Raw genomic sequence first — 17,308 nt, forward strand, 5'->3', positions numbered from 1 at the left:
CGTCTACTTTCAGATGAGATTCAACAAAAGAAGGCTATTGAGTTACCCTATCTTTCACTGGCCACGCTCAAGAGTCAACGAGGTTTAAAGGGTGTTTCCACACTCTTGGCGGTAAAGTTTATCGATTCGCAGCAAACCATCCGTCACCATCTATCTTATCTTGACCATAGAAGCTTACGACAATCCTGCATCTATTCCTATTGATCGATTACCGATCAAAGCGATGCTAAATCGCCATAGCTACAAGGCTGAATGGGCAATGAGGAAACCGATTAAGCCGACAGCCTGACTGTCAAGAAGATCTCTTGGGCGTTGCCTTGTGCTGAACGAGAATGGCAATGATGGATTCGGATAAAGTTTTATCGAGATCTTTTCGCCACGATCGATACTTCTGCATTACTTCGTGATTCATCCTATCTTAAAAAAATAAATGGACGGAGGCCACTCCGCAAAGCAACGCATTCTGACTTGTATGCAAGAAAGCCACGCTAAGACGTTGAAATAAATATTGTGTATCAGACCAAGGACTAAGAAAATTCTAGAGTGGCCTTACGTCAATCAGCCCTGTTGGCGATTTTCCTTGGGGTTTGGTCCAGGCCCCTTGGCAAAATAAAATCCAAATATCTGGGGAAGTTGTATTTAAAACAGGCACCCAGCCTACTTGACTTTTCAATATCGAGTGATCGTACGCCAATGATTTATTTCAAAGTCTTAGCGCGATTCTTTATATGCAACAAATACCTAGTTGTCGTTTCAGGGCAGTGGGCTTTTGAAATTCCGAAATCCCGCTCATGAACTATTGACCCCAAATATAGCACCACGGGACAAGAAGTTGATATATCAGATTTGAAAACAGGCGGCTCTGCGTGGTCTCTAGTTTATCGAAGGTACAAACAAATTGCAAGTTACATGTGTGAATACATGTGTGCAGTATTCAGAGTCAGGCTCCGAGTTCCCGCCTGAGTTCGGAGTTGGTGTAGATTTCAAGTGGTGTTCCTAAGGCTCGGGCTGCTGTCGGGTCTCGAGACATGTTTGATATACCACTTGAAACACGCTGATCTCGCTTCTGATTTATATCAAGACTACATAAAACGTTCCGGATCCTCGGGATCTGGCGTGACTAACTGCCGCGCGATGATGAAGAGAAGCGGGGACCGCCACTACCTTTAGCTATTCTTGGTATAATGAACTAATCACTGTATCCTTCTCTGCAGCGTCGATACATCGTGGTTTCACAATCTGTATTCGAAAATTCCATGCTGCAGGATTGTCTATCTCGCCCATTCCTACACATCATATGCTCTACGCATCCCTAATACCTTCACTTCACTGCAGTGTTTTTTTAGGCATATCAAAGTTGTGCTAATAAAGTGATCATTTGGTTCTCTGAAACAAAATTTATCCTATCATCTTCTGCAATTTTAGCAGAACTACAGTGGGATCTCTAATGCGTTTACGATAGGTTTCACCACGCAGCTTGCTTATTCATTCGAATATTACCAGGCTTTTAAACCCCCACCCTGAAGATCTGGTGGGCTTCAATCATTACCACCGTTAATCACTAGTTTGGGCGGCTTGTCTGCCTTGCGCCCCATGCGCGTGAGAATAATAGGTATTCCATTAATAATACCGTCTTCCTCATTGGAAACGGTACGCTCTGGATTGGCTCCTACAAGTCCTTAAATAAACGAGTCCAATCACGCATTGTATCGATGCATGATATAAGGAAATGCATATGAATGAAGACCAATACATTTGTTTCTTTTGATATAGCTATCAGTAGTTCATGTGGGGGGGGGGGGGGATTGGAGACCTAACGGACCGCAAGCTATAAGGAGGGAGAGATTGTAACATTGTATGATTAGATTAACTTTGATCAATATGCCTGTGAACTCCCTGAAACCGTATAAATTCCAACTGATAATGAATGCAATAACGTAAGCTTTGAATAAAGTCAACTATAAGTAGCCAATAAGAAACAGTTAGTAACAGCGCCAAGATATGGCGGAGGAGCAAGGCGGAAACCTCGGCGTACCGTCACCTGCAAATAGATGCCCAGTATTGAGTTAAATTTATAAAATTAACATGGTTTGAAACTTCCCCAGCGCGTTCGAGTGATGTCTCAGGACGCTGAGTTATGAGAGATGATACGGTGGCATATACAGCTCATTTCCGAAGTCTTGACTTCTTGAATCGGAAGCCTAGGTAAATATGCGTGAATATTCCTCCTGCATTATGTGTTTGTGTCATTGCTATACTCGTGCTGCATGACTAAATTACTACTTGATCATAAAAGATCACTCGATTAAATGCATTATTGGACGAGCATTCCAAAAGAAAACCCAAAATCACCTGTGATATGATTTTCAAAAAACATTATTGCATTTAATATAAATCCTCTGCATCCAGCGAACAAATGTAGGATTCGTGGCATATATCATAATACTACCACAATGGTTCTAAACAGAAAGGTCGAACATTTTATGCCCGTCAGTTTTAGTACTCAAAAAGTCCGCTTGGATCCATTTATCTAAATAATTAGAGGATTTTATCACTACTGTTTCTGATATGCATGCCTAGCTGTTATTTCATCCCATGACCTCGGAATCCGGTTCTTAGGGGATCGGGTCTTGTTCCCGTTAATCACTTATTATTATGGTTCCTTAAACCCGACTAAGCGTCAAAAAAATCGCTCTCTGATATCTCTGGATAGGGTAATAATGAGCCGATAGCCATTACTTCTGTAAACGTTTTTGTCCTGTTGACTAAATGCTTGGCAAAGGTTCAACGTTTCAATCTCGATTGTGCGTGGGCTGGTTTCATAATCTGTGACTTGTGAGAATTGCTGAAATTAAAAGGCTCATTTGTGGGTCTTGCATGATATCTTGTTGTTTTGGCAGCAGCCGCATCCATGGGCCCAATAGCACAGCATAGGATTATCAAATTTGTGAAAAGTGACCGGGGAATCTTGGCCGGACCAGCTGTGCAGCTAGAAAAAGCCCACGCGAGGGGTGATAAAATGATACCACGGAGCCGGGACCCCCATGTCTTTTGATATTATCATTATGCAATCTGCTGTACTCATCGATCGTTGAGTGACGAAGTTCTTGCATATTTGTTCGAGTGTTGCACACGCGCGTGTGTGCAGCGAATGCCAATTATAATAAAGACAGGTCAAACGTGTTTAGCACCGTCACTATACGTAACGTAAACACATGTAAGTAATCATTGAAATACGTTCTAGCTAATATCGGCCTACATGTACCTGCATGTGATGACAATCAATATGGAAAGCTGGCTAATAGGATTGAGGCAGGTGATTGCAGGGCTATAGCTAGGAGCCTTGCCCTCAAAATCTCATACACCCTTCAATAATCTCTCATGATCATAGTACTAGCGGGTTGAAAGTTGGAGGGGTTGCAAGTACACAGATAAATATCAATCAAATCAATCAATCTGTATTTCTCTGGCCTTAAAACTTTGCACGAGTGATAATCTATGAATAAGTGAACAGCAGGCCCTGTCAAGAAACTATCCCAAAGATGAGAAATAAAAGGCCTTAAATGGAGAATATTAGTTTGAAATAAGTTTGTGGAGCGCACGGTGGGAGGATAAAGGTTGGTAGTGCCACTAACCAATTGGCCAACTTACCATACCCTCTTTACCGAAGTGCACCAGTGTCGTCCACGAAGCTTCTTAGTTCAGCAATTGGAGAAAATTGAATTACCCGAGCATATCCCATCGTCATAGATATTATCTTGCCTCTTTCAGATGAGATTCATGGGGAGCTCGAGCACTTACTTATAATTCCGGACACTATTATCCGCCCCCCCGCCCCCCCCCCCTTCATTCCTTCATGGCAGATGTTGATTGAAATTTGATAGAGACATCCTGTTCGTATGAATTTCTGCTGGTGGGCTTGAAATTATCTCAGCTGCCCATGTTCAACAGTCAAGAGGAAAGACGTTGACTCCATGGGTCCATGGATCTGGATCCACACATGATTCTTAGCATGGAAGGGATCGTATTACAGCGGTGGTGGCGGCGAAGGCGATGATGATTGTATGATTATAAGAGTCAAACCGGTACTTGAAAATTCAAAGCAAATATACATCAAATATTACATGTAATGATGGCATTGGAAAAGAAATTTGGGTTTGTCGACCAGTGTACTTGTCCTGACAGATCCGTAGATTGAAGCTGCTGGGATGGGGTAATATGATTTCTATTGAAAAACTACCTGGCCAGGGCGACTTCTGACAAGGACAGGTCCGGTCCGGTAATTGACGTCCACGGGGGCTAATCGTATTCGATGTGTCCACGTATCGGGATACATTAGTGATCACAACCATAAGCCGACCCGGCCCGAGACAACTGCAATAAGTAACTTGGAATCAAGTTATCTCAATTAAAATAAGATATATAATATGGCTTCCCTTAGCTCAGTGTATCCTTGAAAATTAAAATCCGAGTTAGAGTACCTGATCTCTTGATTATTCAAGCTTATAATTAATAATTACTTGTACTTAAACTACATGTACATGTATTTCCTATCGGGTTTGAAAACTACTACATACATGTATAGATCCGACCTATTGTATTATTACTTATGTGATACATTATAACTGCATAAACGTTTCAATTGAGGTATAAGTACATCGAAGTATTACAGAAGACTATCGACATTATTAAAGATCCCCAGGCTAGCCGCGACTGTGCATCAAGAATGCAGTGCCCTTTTGAAGATACTTGAGTTGCATGTATATACACTTCAGAATAAAAAAGACTTAATTAACTTCTGCTTCATAGAGATATCACTCGACACAATTGAAGCACAATTTGCTCGAACCCATTGTGCTAGGATAATAGGACGAAGTATGTATACTATATGAGTTCTAGAAATGTTTATACCGAGGCTACTATGAGCTGGTAAGAATTTACTCCCAAACCCCGAGTTTCCAAAAAGCCCCACCTAGACAATTCAGGTTTACGGTAATCTTCAGTGATCTAAGCTGCCTACCGTCAGGCCACCAAATTGAAAATCATCTTCACATGGACGAATAATGCCAGGGTATGCCGATGAAGGAGTAAAGCGAATCCGCGAAGATGATGGACCTCAGTTGCCGGTGGGAGAGTGCCTACCTAGAGTACTACGTGTACCATTATTAGGCCTTGGCGGTATCTGTCATGTGTGCTACGCCAAGCCCGACAGGTGGCGTCAAATAAGGTTTGTTGAATGCTGCTTTCATAAGCTAGATAATAGTGCCGTTGATGGAGAATGCGTGTGGTTCTGTCATTAATTCCCCTTACATTCAATTTTCCCTTGGGCCCGCAAAATGGAATGGGTATGGCGATGCATATGAGTTGCAACGTAGGAGTAGTGGTGTAGGCTTATCGTTGGGGCAATCAAATATTTCGGCAGAATAATCATTGACACCCTCAGAATACATCCTTCGCACGGTACTCTATTCCGGATAGATTATGTATGTTCACGTGCTTATACGACCAAATCTCACAATATTCGATCGATCGTTATAAGTCTAGGTTTTGAAAAAACATTCCAGACATACATTGTATTGTTAGGCCCTCTAATATCACAGATTTCCAAATTCGGCTGACTAAAATCTTCAAAATCGTATTGCAATCAGCTTTCCCCGCGTAAATATTTGAATATCTCAGTTTGCAAATGTGGTGAGGTTATGATTTGCATGGCATATGCGATTTCTCACCTTGCCATGCCATATCGAAACCTCGCGATATTCAAACGTTAACCACATGACTGTAAAATACTTCCTAATCAAACTTGATACCACATCTCTCTCCATAGAGTCTTGAAGGCCGTCCATGTGAAGATTTGACGTGCGTATTATATTCTGTTCACTACATAAGCCATGTCACCGTGAGATCCTTGGGGACTTACAAGTGCTGAGAATTAATTTGAAATCGGCCATCGGCCATAATAATACTTTTGGAAAGTCATCATCATAATACATTGTGCGAGAAGCCCGATATATCCAGTGTGTCAGTCCTGAATAAGCTGTATAATGAGTCCATAGAAATCAGGTCTATTTCTTGAACAGTGTTTGATTTGAAGTGAGTGATTTGAGTGGCTCCCAGATCATAAAAGTACTACTCCGGTTACGGGATTAGGTAATAATATGAGAGATAGGTGGTACTTCCTACTCGAGTTTGTAATGATGAAATTTGCCTTTTGATTATTCTCATGCCTCAGGGTGAGCTAGTGCTTGCATATATGTGTGTAAGCTTGGGTGCGACAGCTGAGTAAGACTTCTTCAAATTACTTATTCGGTGAAAGAAAGAAAAGAAAAGAAACACTCTGTATTAACCCTGATTTAGTTGGTTATCAAGTTGAATTAAAAAAAAAGAAAAAGTTACTTGTAGTTATCAAGTCGATTTGAGCATAGCCGAGTGATGGCGGATGATGACGAACCCAATTGATCCATGCTTGGTCATGTACGGCTAAATTTATAATTCTGGCTTATGTGATGAATTTGGATACTTATAAGGTGTTCGGATGTGTGTCGTAAACATATTGACTACATGTGCCTATATGTACAGTCGTCCGCCGATATAACGAACGTGCATATTCCGTTCGATACAGCAGATTATTCAGTATAGCAGGCAAGTTTCTATGTGAAATTTAGATTTGGATCACCGAAACCCGTTCGTTATAGCAAATTTGTGGCTTTTTTGGCATTCGTTATATCGGCGAACGATTGTACTAGCAATTTTACCTGGAATATTCCACGTGGCATAGTGAAGGATGGGGAAAGCTTCGATTCTGCCATCGACCTGTGTGCCTTATGTGACTCGAGAGCGATGTTTCAGGTAAGGTCGCTAGTAGGAGTATGCACAACACATCGCGCACGTACCCATCGTCGGAATGAACTGTCCTTCTCTCGAGTCGAGTCAGAAAGATACGTCTTAACATGGACAGCCGCAGTGACTGGAGAACAGTTTGCGAAAATCTATCCATAGCGTATTAAGACCGATACCAGGCTATGAAGCCACCGGGAGCCTGGAATTTGCTGAGCAAATACTCAATTTGGTAATTTGTTCAAATCTGTTACGCCGAATTAATAGTTCAAGTACTGATATCAATAATTATACGTTAAGTTTTGATAGAATCACAGAGTATCTGGCTTTCGAAGAAGAATAGCTAGAGGGCTCATATTATCATCACAATAACAGCCTGACAAGGTCGTCAAAATATCTGATGGGAATTGGCCGTTCCGTATCCCTCGATCTTTGCAATTTGTGAATAGTTTTAAGCCTGTACATGACAGATCCCTTCTTAGCTGTCCTTCAAGGATTACTGGATAATTCTCTTCCGGTGGCAGCTATGTATATACCCACACCACTCTTGATTCAAAGACTGCAACTGCACATATTTGGAGGTCAGGCATCAAGATTGAGTGAGTGAACAGGCTGCCAGTGCAGGGAGCCTTTGGTGGTGGCTTGGCCGCCGAGGCTTTGTTACCCGAAACTGCTGACAAATGACGCGTAATTGACTAAACAGTGGATTGCCCAATCCGGCTAAAGAAATCACAGCACCGGACCAATCAGAAAAACGGAGCCCCCTTCCCTTCGCTTCCACACCATCTCACTTTTTTTTTTTCTTTTCTTTGGGGTTGTTGGGTCGTTCCTTCTCGTCTTACATTATCCAGCATCGAAGCCGTCTTACTCACAACTTACCACATCATCCTTCCTACCTGCCTGCCAGCAACAACAACAGACCGTATGTATGTACCTACCAGTAACCAAGAATGAGGGAATCGTTGGTAACTAAGCAGAGAGAAGATCCACTTATAGAAAAAAGAGCGAAGGCTTAGGGAAGATCAGACTCAGACATAAAGTACGCATAACCACAGGCACAGAACGAAACAAGAGGCGAACCAAACCAAACATCTCAGCCCATCCAGCCTTACCTAGGCCCTCCCCTAAAATATCTCTTTTCCCTACATACCGTCCTTCCTCCAACCCAGAATCCCTTATACTCATCTCGCAACGCTTTCTCATCACTTTATTTTTTGTTTTCTTTCTAGCTAGAAGGAAAAAAAAGAGTAAGGCTAATCAGAATTCCAGTTTCAATCGAAAACAATAGTCAGCAGAAATTATTAGAAACCGTTTCTAGGTGGGTAATTCCCCTCCTCCTAAACTTTTCTAATATCCCACATTCATTGCATCATACCTATTCCTAATAGCTACATCTCCTCTATATTGCGCTATGGTTACGTAGACTATCTTTCCCTTTCCCTTCTCCATCTATTCCCACGACGTCGCTACTTAGTCAAGGCTCTACCATACGTCCATCTACACCTCTCTTCTATTCTTCGTTAGATACCACTATTTTTCCCTTAGAAACCTCGCCTGTACTCTCTACTAAACAAAATACCTACTCTTTAAAAAGGTTTATCTTATTGCCGATACTCCTGTCGCTATCACTGCTATTTATGTACTTATTACTGGTACCTGTTCAACTACTACTCTTGCTTACACTAAATCTCTACTTAGTCAACAAGACACCTCTAAAAGAGCAACCACCCCGGCCCACCCCCAACCGGAACTTGCCTGGCGAATCAGTCTCGCGCCGTTTGACTCGATAGATCCATACACGGACCCATTCCATCTAGGTACTCAAAAGATCCTGTCTTTCCATCCTATCCCATCTCATCCACACACCTACCTAACCCATCCATCTAGTCATCCATCTGCTTATAATCTATCGATCACCGGATAACGTCGACGTCCGCCTTCTTCGAGTCGCGTCTTCCTACAGCAACAAATAAAAATAAAAGGTACAAAAATAATCGCAAAGTTTAAAAGTAATTCGTTCTTGGGTTCACGAAAGAAGGGCCGTAGCAGTTGGAAGGTGAATTGAAGACAAGAAGGAAGGCTCACCATACAGCATCCACTATCACAACAGGAAGGGAAAGTGTGCACACCGACCGACCAGTTCATTCGTAAATATTACAGAGGAACCAAATCATGCAACCGCAGCCACAGACACTCGCCCCAGCCCCGCATCATTCTAACAATCTCCAGTCTCCTACTGCGCAGGTACAGTTACACCCCACCCCCTCTCTCTTCCCTCTTCCTTCCTCCACACCAACCACCGTGTCTACACGTAACCGCACAACCACCTCGTGGACCCGCTTCGTTATCGTTGCTGACACCCCACCAGGAAGTAACAACCGAGCAAAGTTGGTACCCCTTGAATACAATTGCACCCACACAATCAAGAGCTCAAGAAATAGCTCTCCCTGTACAACCTGCCCTGCATCGACGATGAAGTGCTAACCAAGCGATCTGTGGCAGCTTTACGAGCCCATCTCCTCTTGGGAGAAGAGGTCCCGCCCCCGCGGCAACAGTCAGAACAACCTTCGATCCTCACACTTGTTCCAGAATCTAACGCTCCCGGTAGTTCGAGTCCTCACGAGATGGCTTCTCACGACATGAACATTGACCCGGCGATCTCGGGGGTGGGCGCTCCGCAAGCGCAACAACAACAGCAGCAGCAACAGCAACAACAGCAGCAGCAGCAGCAGCAGCAACAGCAGCAAATGATGGTGCAGCCGCAGAGTCCACCATTGAATAACAACGCCGGAACCTCTCCTGGTGTAGGCAGCGGCGGAGATCAACAGAGCGGCGCAGAAGAAGCGGGCGCGGAAGGCTCCGGACAGAAACGCGGTGGGAAAAGGGAACTTTCAACCTCCAAGCGCGCTGCACAGAATCGCGCTGCACAGGTATGCCGCTACCCATCCCACTATTCACTGTCAAAATAACCTTAATGTGAATAACCCACCCTGAACATTTGACTAACCCGCAATTTTCCCTTCGTTTTTTTTGCTTAATCCGCAGCGCGCATTCCGCCAACGTAAAGAGGGTTACATCAAAAAGCTCGAGGAGCAGGTCCGCGAAGCAAACCAAATGCAGGAATCCTACAAGTTGATTCAGTCTGAGAACTACCAACTTCGCGATTATATTATCAACCTTCAATCGCGCCTTATCGAATCTCAGGGCGAGGAGGCTGTTCCCCCGCCGCCTATACAGTTGCTTCAAATGTCGCCATCTTTGGCACTTTATTTGAACCATGATGCGCCACCACAGGCAGCAGCGGGTGCACCAACAGCGAATATGGGGGGTGTTGCGGGTGTCCCGGACTTGAACAATATGAACGGGAAGAGGCAACACGATGAAGACCCTAACAATGCGTTCCTACAGAACGTCGCCGTACAAGTGCAGGGCAGTGGCATTTTCAACCAACAGCAGCAACAACAGCAAGCGGGAAACGCAAGCCCGGTACAGGCGAAAAGGGCGAAAAACATCAATGGTGGAATGGAGGGCGTTGTTCAGGAGGAAGCCCCGAAGCCAACTACTAATGGGAATGCGAACTAAGTTTCTCGAGATAGAGAACCGAATGAAAAACAAAGCTGAGGACTTGCAGTGCTTCTGCATTTTTTTGCTTGTGCAGAAAATGGAGTGTTAAGGGCAGTAGTGTACGAAACGTTTTCCGTATTTTATAGCATTTTTCCTTTCTTTCTTGGTCTTTTACACCCTAATTACTCGTCCCTTAACTCGGCTCTCCTCGTCTTTTCATAGTCGAGCACAGGCTAGATGAGGTAGTTCCACCATAGGAGCGGGAGACTTCATCCGCGCATATCAATCGATGAATATATTGATGAAAGAAACGAGTCTAAAGGAACGTTTATGTTTATGGAGGAAAATCATCCTGGGGATCAATATATATACATAGTGAGGACGACCTTTAGTTAGTCTTTCCTTCCTTGGAAATCTGGCTCTTTTTTTCCTTTTCCTTTTTTTTTTTTCCTATCCATAATTTCTTTTGGGGGGTTATTCGGCGCTGAGTAAATTGAACAGATTTTTGTTTTTGTTTTTTGTTTTCCTGCTTTCTGGTTTTTGTTTTTTATCTTTTTGCTTTCTGATTTTCTGATCTTTCTCTCCAAACTACATCTGTCATTTAACGAACGAACCAACAATTGCGATAGATGGAGACGGTCCGTTACCGTTTTGGAACCTTATCGTCCCATTTGTCTTTGTTTTTTCTTTTCTTTTCCGAGCTATTTATATCTCCTGTCAGTCGTGCAGTCGCTATTTTTCCTTTGGCAGAAAGAAGGCTTCATCCAGCTCGTAGAGTTTTGCATGTACATACGTACACATAGATAGAAATATTGCCCTTTCGCCGCCCAGATAGTTACACTCTTGTGGCCCCTCCTCCACCACTACCACCCACCCACAAGGCTATCTACTCCCTAAACTGAGCTGAGTTCAACACACACACACAGCACACACACACGCACCCCCCGGAAAAACACGGTTACGTAACACCTCGGGAGGAAAGACCCAGTCCCCAGATCTGTTGCCATCTGAATCATTCGATCTCGCCAAGGCGCCTCATGATCGCGGGGGGGTACCCAGAGCACCTAGGGTGTGTGAGTGTGTGGAAATAAATTAAGAAGAGAGCGCGGCGATCATAGCTAGGTTTTTTTTTTTAACGAGGGGGGAGGTTGGGGGCAGTGGGGGGCTGGGGATCGGGGCGAGTGAGGGCTCGTGATGTGGTTGTGGTTTGAATTGTTACGTTACTTACATAAGGTGCGGAAGAAGGCGGTCAGTGGGTAAAGTAAGTTAGGATTACATCATGTGTGACTGAGGGAGGGTATGGTATCATTGGTATGGTATGGCTACTGAGTCATGCATGGCTAAGGCTAGAGGGATGAGTAGTACTTGTACTAGTAGTGATGATGATGCTAGAATGAGTGATGGCTGGAATGAGAATGGAATGAGGATGGTAACTAGACTCTGCGCAGCTACTCTACCTATCTACACTTGTATCTACACTATCACTTGTAGATACTCTATCTACATGCCTGGGCTCGCAGCCAAACTAATCGAGGGATATGCAATAAGATGAGTAAGCATATATAACATTGGGCACTAGAAACACTGTGAACAGATGATACAGCATGCGTTTGATGAAGTATTTCTGGAACAGACAGAAGGCAAGCATTCCTTCTCTCGCTTTCGCTTACGGGCGGCAAATCATGATCCTCCGCCCCCCCCGGAATCCGGGAATCGAGTCTCCGTTGCGCGCGCGCGAGCGCCCGGATAGCATACTGGAGACCCTGAATCCCACCATTTATCACTCCCCCCCACCTCTTCCACCTCCCACCTCCCCACTTCCCACTTCCCATAACCTGCATACATGAAGTACCTACCGTAAAGTATCATAATAAAAAAAGGAGAAAAAAGGTTAGAAAAAAACAAAAAAAACTAATAGTACACATTACAAATCCAAACCTCCTGCCCATTGATGATCAATACACGCAACCTCTCTACTTTTGGTCTTTTTTTCATTCTCGGAAAACCAACACTGTCGGTCCCATTAGGTTAAGAGGATGGATCGGTGGAATACATCTAGAGCCGGTTCGAAGGTCTTTTGGGGGCGGGGTTGAGGGGATTGGGTTCTACGGGTTGCGTCTCTACGCGAATGCATTCCCGAGACGGTGCTCCTACAAAACACAGTCATGATACAGTCAGCAAAAGCACACTTTTGATATGTTATTCTTCCGAGGAAAGCGACAGGGATATTAATAACATTAAGCACTGCAGTGGAGTAAAGTGCTCTAGCAGTCTAACCTAGAGCACGTGGAGGAATGATAATGAACTGACCTTGAGATATTCCACACCCTTCTCCAGATATTCCTCCCTCGTGACGATAGCCTTCTTCCACTCAGCGTCCTTCTCGGTCTTGCTGCACCACTGTGCCGCGCCCCGCCAGGCATCCCCGATTGCATCCTTGGCTTTTCGCACCCCTAACCCACAACCGTAGGGTAGGACGGCCATTAATTCCTTCTCAAGGCGCTCTTGGAAGCCTTGGAACATGCAGTTCCCGCCGGTCAGGAAGATATCCTTTAGCGCCTTGTCTCTGTCTTCGGGATTTGATATCCGGTGCAGTAATATGTCGCTCGCAATCTCGATGATACCTGCCTGGTCCACTCCTGCCATTGCGGGCTGGAATACAACCTCCGGAACTCGGATCCTCTCGATATTAAGATGGAACTGATTGGCCTCTGCCTGGTTATCGACGTCGAATGGTCGAGTTCCCCGCAAGAATGCGTGAAGCATGCTCTTGCTCCAGTCGGATTGAGCGTCTTGGGTATCATTCTCGTCGAATTCGGGGTCAAATTGGAGTAACTGGGCTTCAATGCTCTTGAGGGCGGTGTTGAGCTCCTCCTCTTCCTCGTCTTCTTCGTCACCTCCAGTACCAATATTGCGGTAAACAGCCCAGTCGTCGTCGTTACGGCCGAAATCGTCGTCCCCGCCCTCGCCCGTAGGTGGTGGTACACCACGACGGCGTTTCTTGGAGGCAGGGGTGTCGGATGCGAGGTTTGCGATTGACTTCATCCGCATCTGGGAGGCGAGTGATTTACGATCTGACAACTCTGCCTTGAGACGTTGGCGGTCCTTGATTTTGGCAAGAAGGGCTTCACGGGCTGCTCGGCGCTGGCCAACCCATGCTTCCAAATCTCTTTCTCGGCTTTCTACATCTCTCTGGGCCTCCTCCGCGATCCGCGCCTTCTCGGCCTCTTTCTCGGCTTTGGCACGCTGACGGGCATCGTGGTTGGATTTCATGAGTTTTTGGTGCCGTTTTTGCTTACGGCCCTCTTCATCGAGGTCTTCATCGGGAACTTCGAGGAGGGGAAACTCTTTCGGGCCTTCCTCTTCTTCCTCGGGACCGATGTCTTGTTTCCGGGCGCGGCGGATGGTTAGATCAAGTTCTTTAATCTTCTTGGCAAGGTGGGCTTCTGAGGGGAAGTCATTGGATTCCAGGAGGCGTTTGAAGTCTCGTTTCGTGTCTGAGGTTGCCCGTGCTTGGATGGATTTGTAGTATTCGAGTTCTTGCTCTTTTTTGATGAGCTGGAGAGAGTTTTGTTAGTAAACGGGGCCGAGTATGATTCTGTGATCGAGAATAAATTACCTTTTCCAACCTCGCCTTTGCAGCTTGTTCTTGTAGCTTCCGCCCACTTTCTTTTCTCCTCTCTGCGATCCTATCTAGTTCTTCCTGGCTCTTCTCAATCTTGATTGTCTCCACAAATGGGAATTGGATAATCCGGTCTTTCTCCTCTAATACTTCCGGATCTAGATAGGTCATTACTTCCTCCTTGTAGTCACCGCTGATGTAGCAATGCTCCATCATCAAGCTCTCTGCCTGCCATGTCTGGAGCTTCGCCGGGAATGTTGGGTATTTCAGCTGAAGCAGTTTCTGCATATAATCCGCGGACTGGGAACCCCCCCAATTCAGCCTTGTGGCCATAGAGACAATGCCCTTACCGTTGAGAACCGGTATGATATGGGTCGCAGTATTCGATGAGGACACCACCAATCCGTTTTGACCGCCATTATAGGAATATGAGAAGAGGGAATCAATCCCGTAGACCAAAGAAGGCGCGTTATAACACTCAAACACCAGCTCCGTCATCACTATATATCGCACGCACGCATTAACCACCGTCCCCCACAACAAAGAAGGGGGCAAATCTCACTCCTCCTATTATACCCCGGATTACAAACCGCCTCCGTCATGACCAGCGGATGCCCTATACCGCCCGAAGCGCCACCCTCAATCCCAAGCTTGATGAAGCAGTAATCCAGCAGCGTCTCCATCTGGTCGAAATTGCTCACCACATTCGCATCAAACGGCGTCTTTGCCTGCGCGCGCGAGTTTGGGTCCGCAAACACATCGTACCCGCAGACGGTGTATGTCTTGAGAGCTTTACGGTCGCGGTACCGCGACACGAGGGGCGGGCATAAGATTCGCGGCGAGGGGTCGTGCGAGAAGCCGGCGCGGGTCTGCCATGAGCCTGCGGAGGTCGTTAGCGGAAGCGGGATTGGGGTTTGGGGCTCGGGGGAGTGGCGGGCTCGGGTTGGGGCGCGTACCGTTGTCTATTACGATTGCGATCTCGCCGTTGTGTTTGTGGTTCTGGTCGAAGGCTGCCGCGGAGCTGGCACCGGGGGTGTACGAGGGTGTATCGCGGACTGTGTAGAGCTTCGGGGGAGGCTTAGGGGATGGGAGACGCGAGGAGGGGGCGGTAGTGGGCATTGTGCAGAGTTGGTGGGCCTATCTCATGGGCTTGTTTTTGGGCTGAGAGGATAGGCGATGGGGGTTATGAAAGGGATTGGGCGAATAGTGGTTGCGTGGATGCTTGATTGCTGGCTCTGAGGGTGGTGAATCTGAATTCCGGGAGCCTCAAAACATCACAGTCGCCTCATACATCCACAACGGGCAACCCCTGCCAACAGCCCGCATGAATATGATAGGTATCATTAGAGCTCATACTGATGACAGTAAACAATTGTACAGTCTTGATGATATTCGGTGAAGTTGAATTCTACAGGTACAGGTAGGCAAACAATTATATAATTTTATCTGCTACCTCTGTCTACAGCTTCCTCCAAAATCATTGCCCGTCTCAAACAGGCTCCTTAAGGCTATCCGTCGCTAGCATCATTGTCTGTTAGTAAGGGCTCAAATGTGGCGATATATTACCAATAAACAATACCTTCAAGATGGAAGAGCACGTTGGATTGATAATTCTTCCACATTTGAGCGACAAGCTCTGTATTCATGTTTTTGGTGTTGATTTCCTGGACTACAAGTCAACCGACAGTCCTCAATCTTCTCGCCACAAGCTTGGCCCTACATGAAGAGCTGTGTTCAGGACCATGACGGCTTCGTTTAGTTTCTCCTACAAGGAAATCTGAACGTCAATGACCCATGTCAAACCTCCGTTGCAGAGTGACAACTCACGACATTGGTGATGATACGGGACAACAAAAGTCCTATATAAGAACGGTCTAGTTAGCCAGTATGTGGAGCTTCTGGACGAGCCACACACCTTGCTGATGCTCGTGAGGACTCTCCATATCGTATTGTGGTGGTATCTGTGCTGGTTCTGGTGGTGCTGAAGAAGTGGTTTGTTTGGTGTCTAGACCCTGTTGAGGTTGATTAGATCGCTTGGCGCGGGCGCCCCCACAGAACCAAGCCTGAGTATCTTTGAGTCCCTTTATGCGCACTCTAAAAATCAGTTGGGGTATTCGATTTACTGTCCAAAGAAACTCTGCATGGCATTTTCTACAAGAAATATTTGAAGATTAGAAGCATTAAGAAGAAAGTGTATTGCATGAGCTGTTGGATAAATCGGCTGTTAAGGCAGAGACGTTTACGTCGCATCACAGCCACCACGAACCTGAGACTAGGCTTACAATTCAGACAATTTCCCAGTAAACATTTATTTCTGCCTAAAGCTTAGGAATCTCCTAAGTACAGGAATAACTTTATGGTATAGTAAAGAACATCTCAACAGTGCGGTCACTGAACAAGTATCTTCAGGTATCACGTTTGCATTAGAGTACATGCAGTTTAAGAGCGTGCACCAAGAACCTTCAATTATATCCGTCCATAGTCAGAAATCCTCTAAAAGGCAATACATATTATACACGGACTTCCCCTCCTCCCACCCTATCTTACAAGCAGAGTAAACCAACGCCAACCCATAACGCCCCCATCCTCTCTCTCATTCGAACCCTTACTTCAGCACGACATTCGCACCTCTCAGCTCCAAATAGCGATCCGCAGCGCCGGGCGGCAGCTGTCTGATCGCCGAGTAGACCTCCTTATTCGTGTACCTCAGCTTCGTCTTCGGATCCGTGTAATTGGCCGGCAGCCCCGTGATGTCGCACCACTTCTTTGTGTGGGCCGGATGGAGCGACGGCGCACTCTCAATGTTGGAGTAAGTAGCCCCGATAGGCTGGGGTATCGCAGCGGGCGGCAAAGGCGTGGAGGTCCCGGAGTTATTCTGCGTAGCCGTTTGGGAGCGTGTCGCGTCAGTGAGGATCTGTTTGAGGGTCTTGGTGCGGCGGGCAGCGGGCTTCCAGGAGGGAGACTTGAAGGGACGCGGGTGCGAGGTGATTACGTCGAGAGCGTCGAGGACGGTGTTTGTTTGTGAAGCTTGCTGGGGCGCCATCGTGTTAACCGTGATGAGTTATGTGGAGTTTAGGGGACGCGTTGTTTGTGAGTTTTGTGAAAATCGAGTTTCAATGAATTGGGTATGTAGAGGTTTCGAAGCTTCATTCTTGATCAGCAACCGGAATTCCTGCCAAGCCAGAAAAAGAACATTGACCCTGTGCACGTGAATCTAGATTTGCACCAAGCCTAATACAACTCATCTAGCTCCTCATCTGGGAAACCTTAAGCAGCTTTCCTTGT

General features: G+C 45.8%; 4 protein-coding genes across 4 annotated transcripts; 2 read left to right on the top strand and 2 right to left on the bottom strand.

The window, feature by feature from the left end:
• Window positions 1-7,300: 7,300 nt before the first annotated feature.
• Window positions 7,301-8,810, top strand: H6S33_004457 (uncharacterized protein; the record flags this gene model as incomplete). The annotated part of the gene is made up of 6 exons (XM_044835820.1): window positions 7,301-7,365; window positions 7,541-7,759; window positions 7,822-7,876; window positions 8,107-8,124; window positions 8,432-8,654; window positions 8,725-8,810. The coding sequence occupies 6 exons, from the start codon at window positions 7,301-7,303 to the stop codon at window positions 8,808-8,810; spliced, it is 666 nt and encodes a 221-aa protein (XP_044691195.1).
• A 199-nt stretch (window positions 8,811-9,009) lies between these two features.
• Window positions 9,010-10,419, top strand: H6S33_004458 (uncharacterized protein; the record flags this gene model as incomplete). The annotated part of the gene is made up of 3 exons (XM_044835821.1): window positions 9,010-9,228; window positions 9,279-9,767; window positions 9,883-10,419. 3 exons carry the CDS (start codon window positions 9,010-9,012, stop codon window positions 10,417-10,419), a joined length of 1,245 nt encoding a protein of 414 aa, XP_044691196.1.
• Window positions 10,420-12,521: 2,102 nt separating this feature from the next.
• H6S33_004459 (uncharacterized protein) lies at window positions 12,522-15,142 on the bottom strand (the record flags this gene model as incomplete). Its single annotated transcript, XM_044835822.1, has 5 exons — window positions 12,522-12,551; window positions 12,712-13,959; window positions 14,021-14,523; window positions 14,586-14,903; window positions 14,980-15,142. 5 exons carry the CDS (start codon window positions 15,140-15,142, stop codon window positions 12,522-12,524), a joined length of 2,262 nt encoding a protein of 753 aa, XP_044691197.1.
• Window positions 15,143-15,512: 370 nt separating this feature from the next.
• Window positions 15,513-17,066, bottom strand: H6S33_004460 (uncharacterized protein; the record flags this gene model as incomplete). Its single annotated transcript, XM_044835824.1, has 6 exons — window positions 15,513-15,541; window positions 15,603-15,687; window positions 15,744-15,788; window positions 15,851-15,882; window positions 15,939-16,117; window positions 16,633-17,066. The coding sequence occupies 6 exons, from the start codon at window positions 17,064-17,066 to the stop codon at window positions 15,513-15,515; spliced, it is 804 nt and encodes a 267-aa protein (XP_044691198.1).
• Window positions 17,067-17,308: the final 242 nt, after the last annotated feature.

Source organism: Morchella sextelata (genome assembly GCF_020137385.1).
Source record: "Morchella sextelata strain SCLS chromosome Unknown scls_17, whole genome shotgun sequence".
Lineage (NCBI taxonomy): Eukaryota > Fungi > Ascomycota > Pezizomycetes > Pezizales > Morchellaceae > Morchella > Morchella sextelata.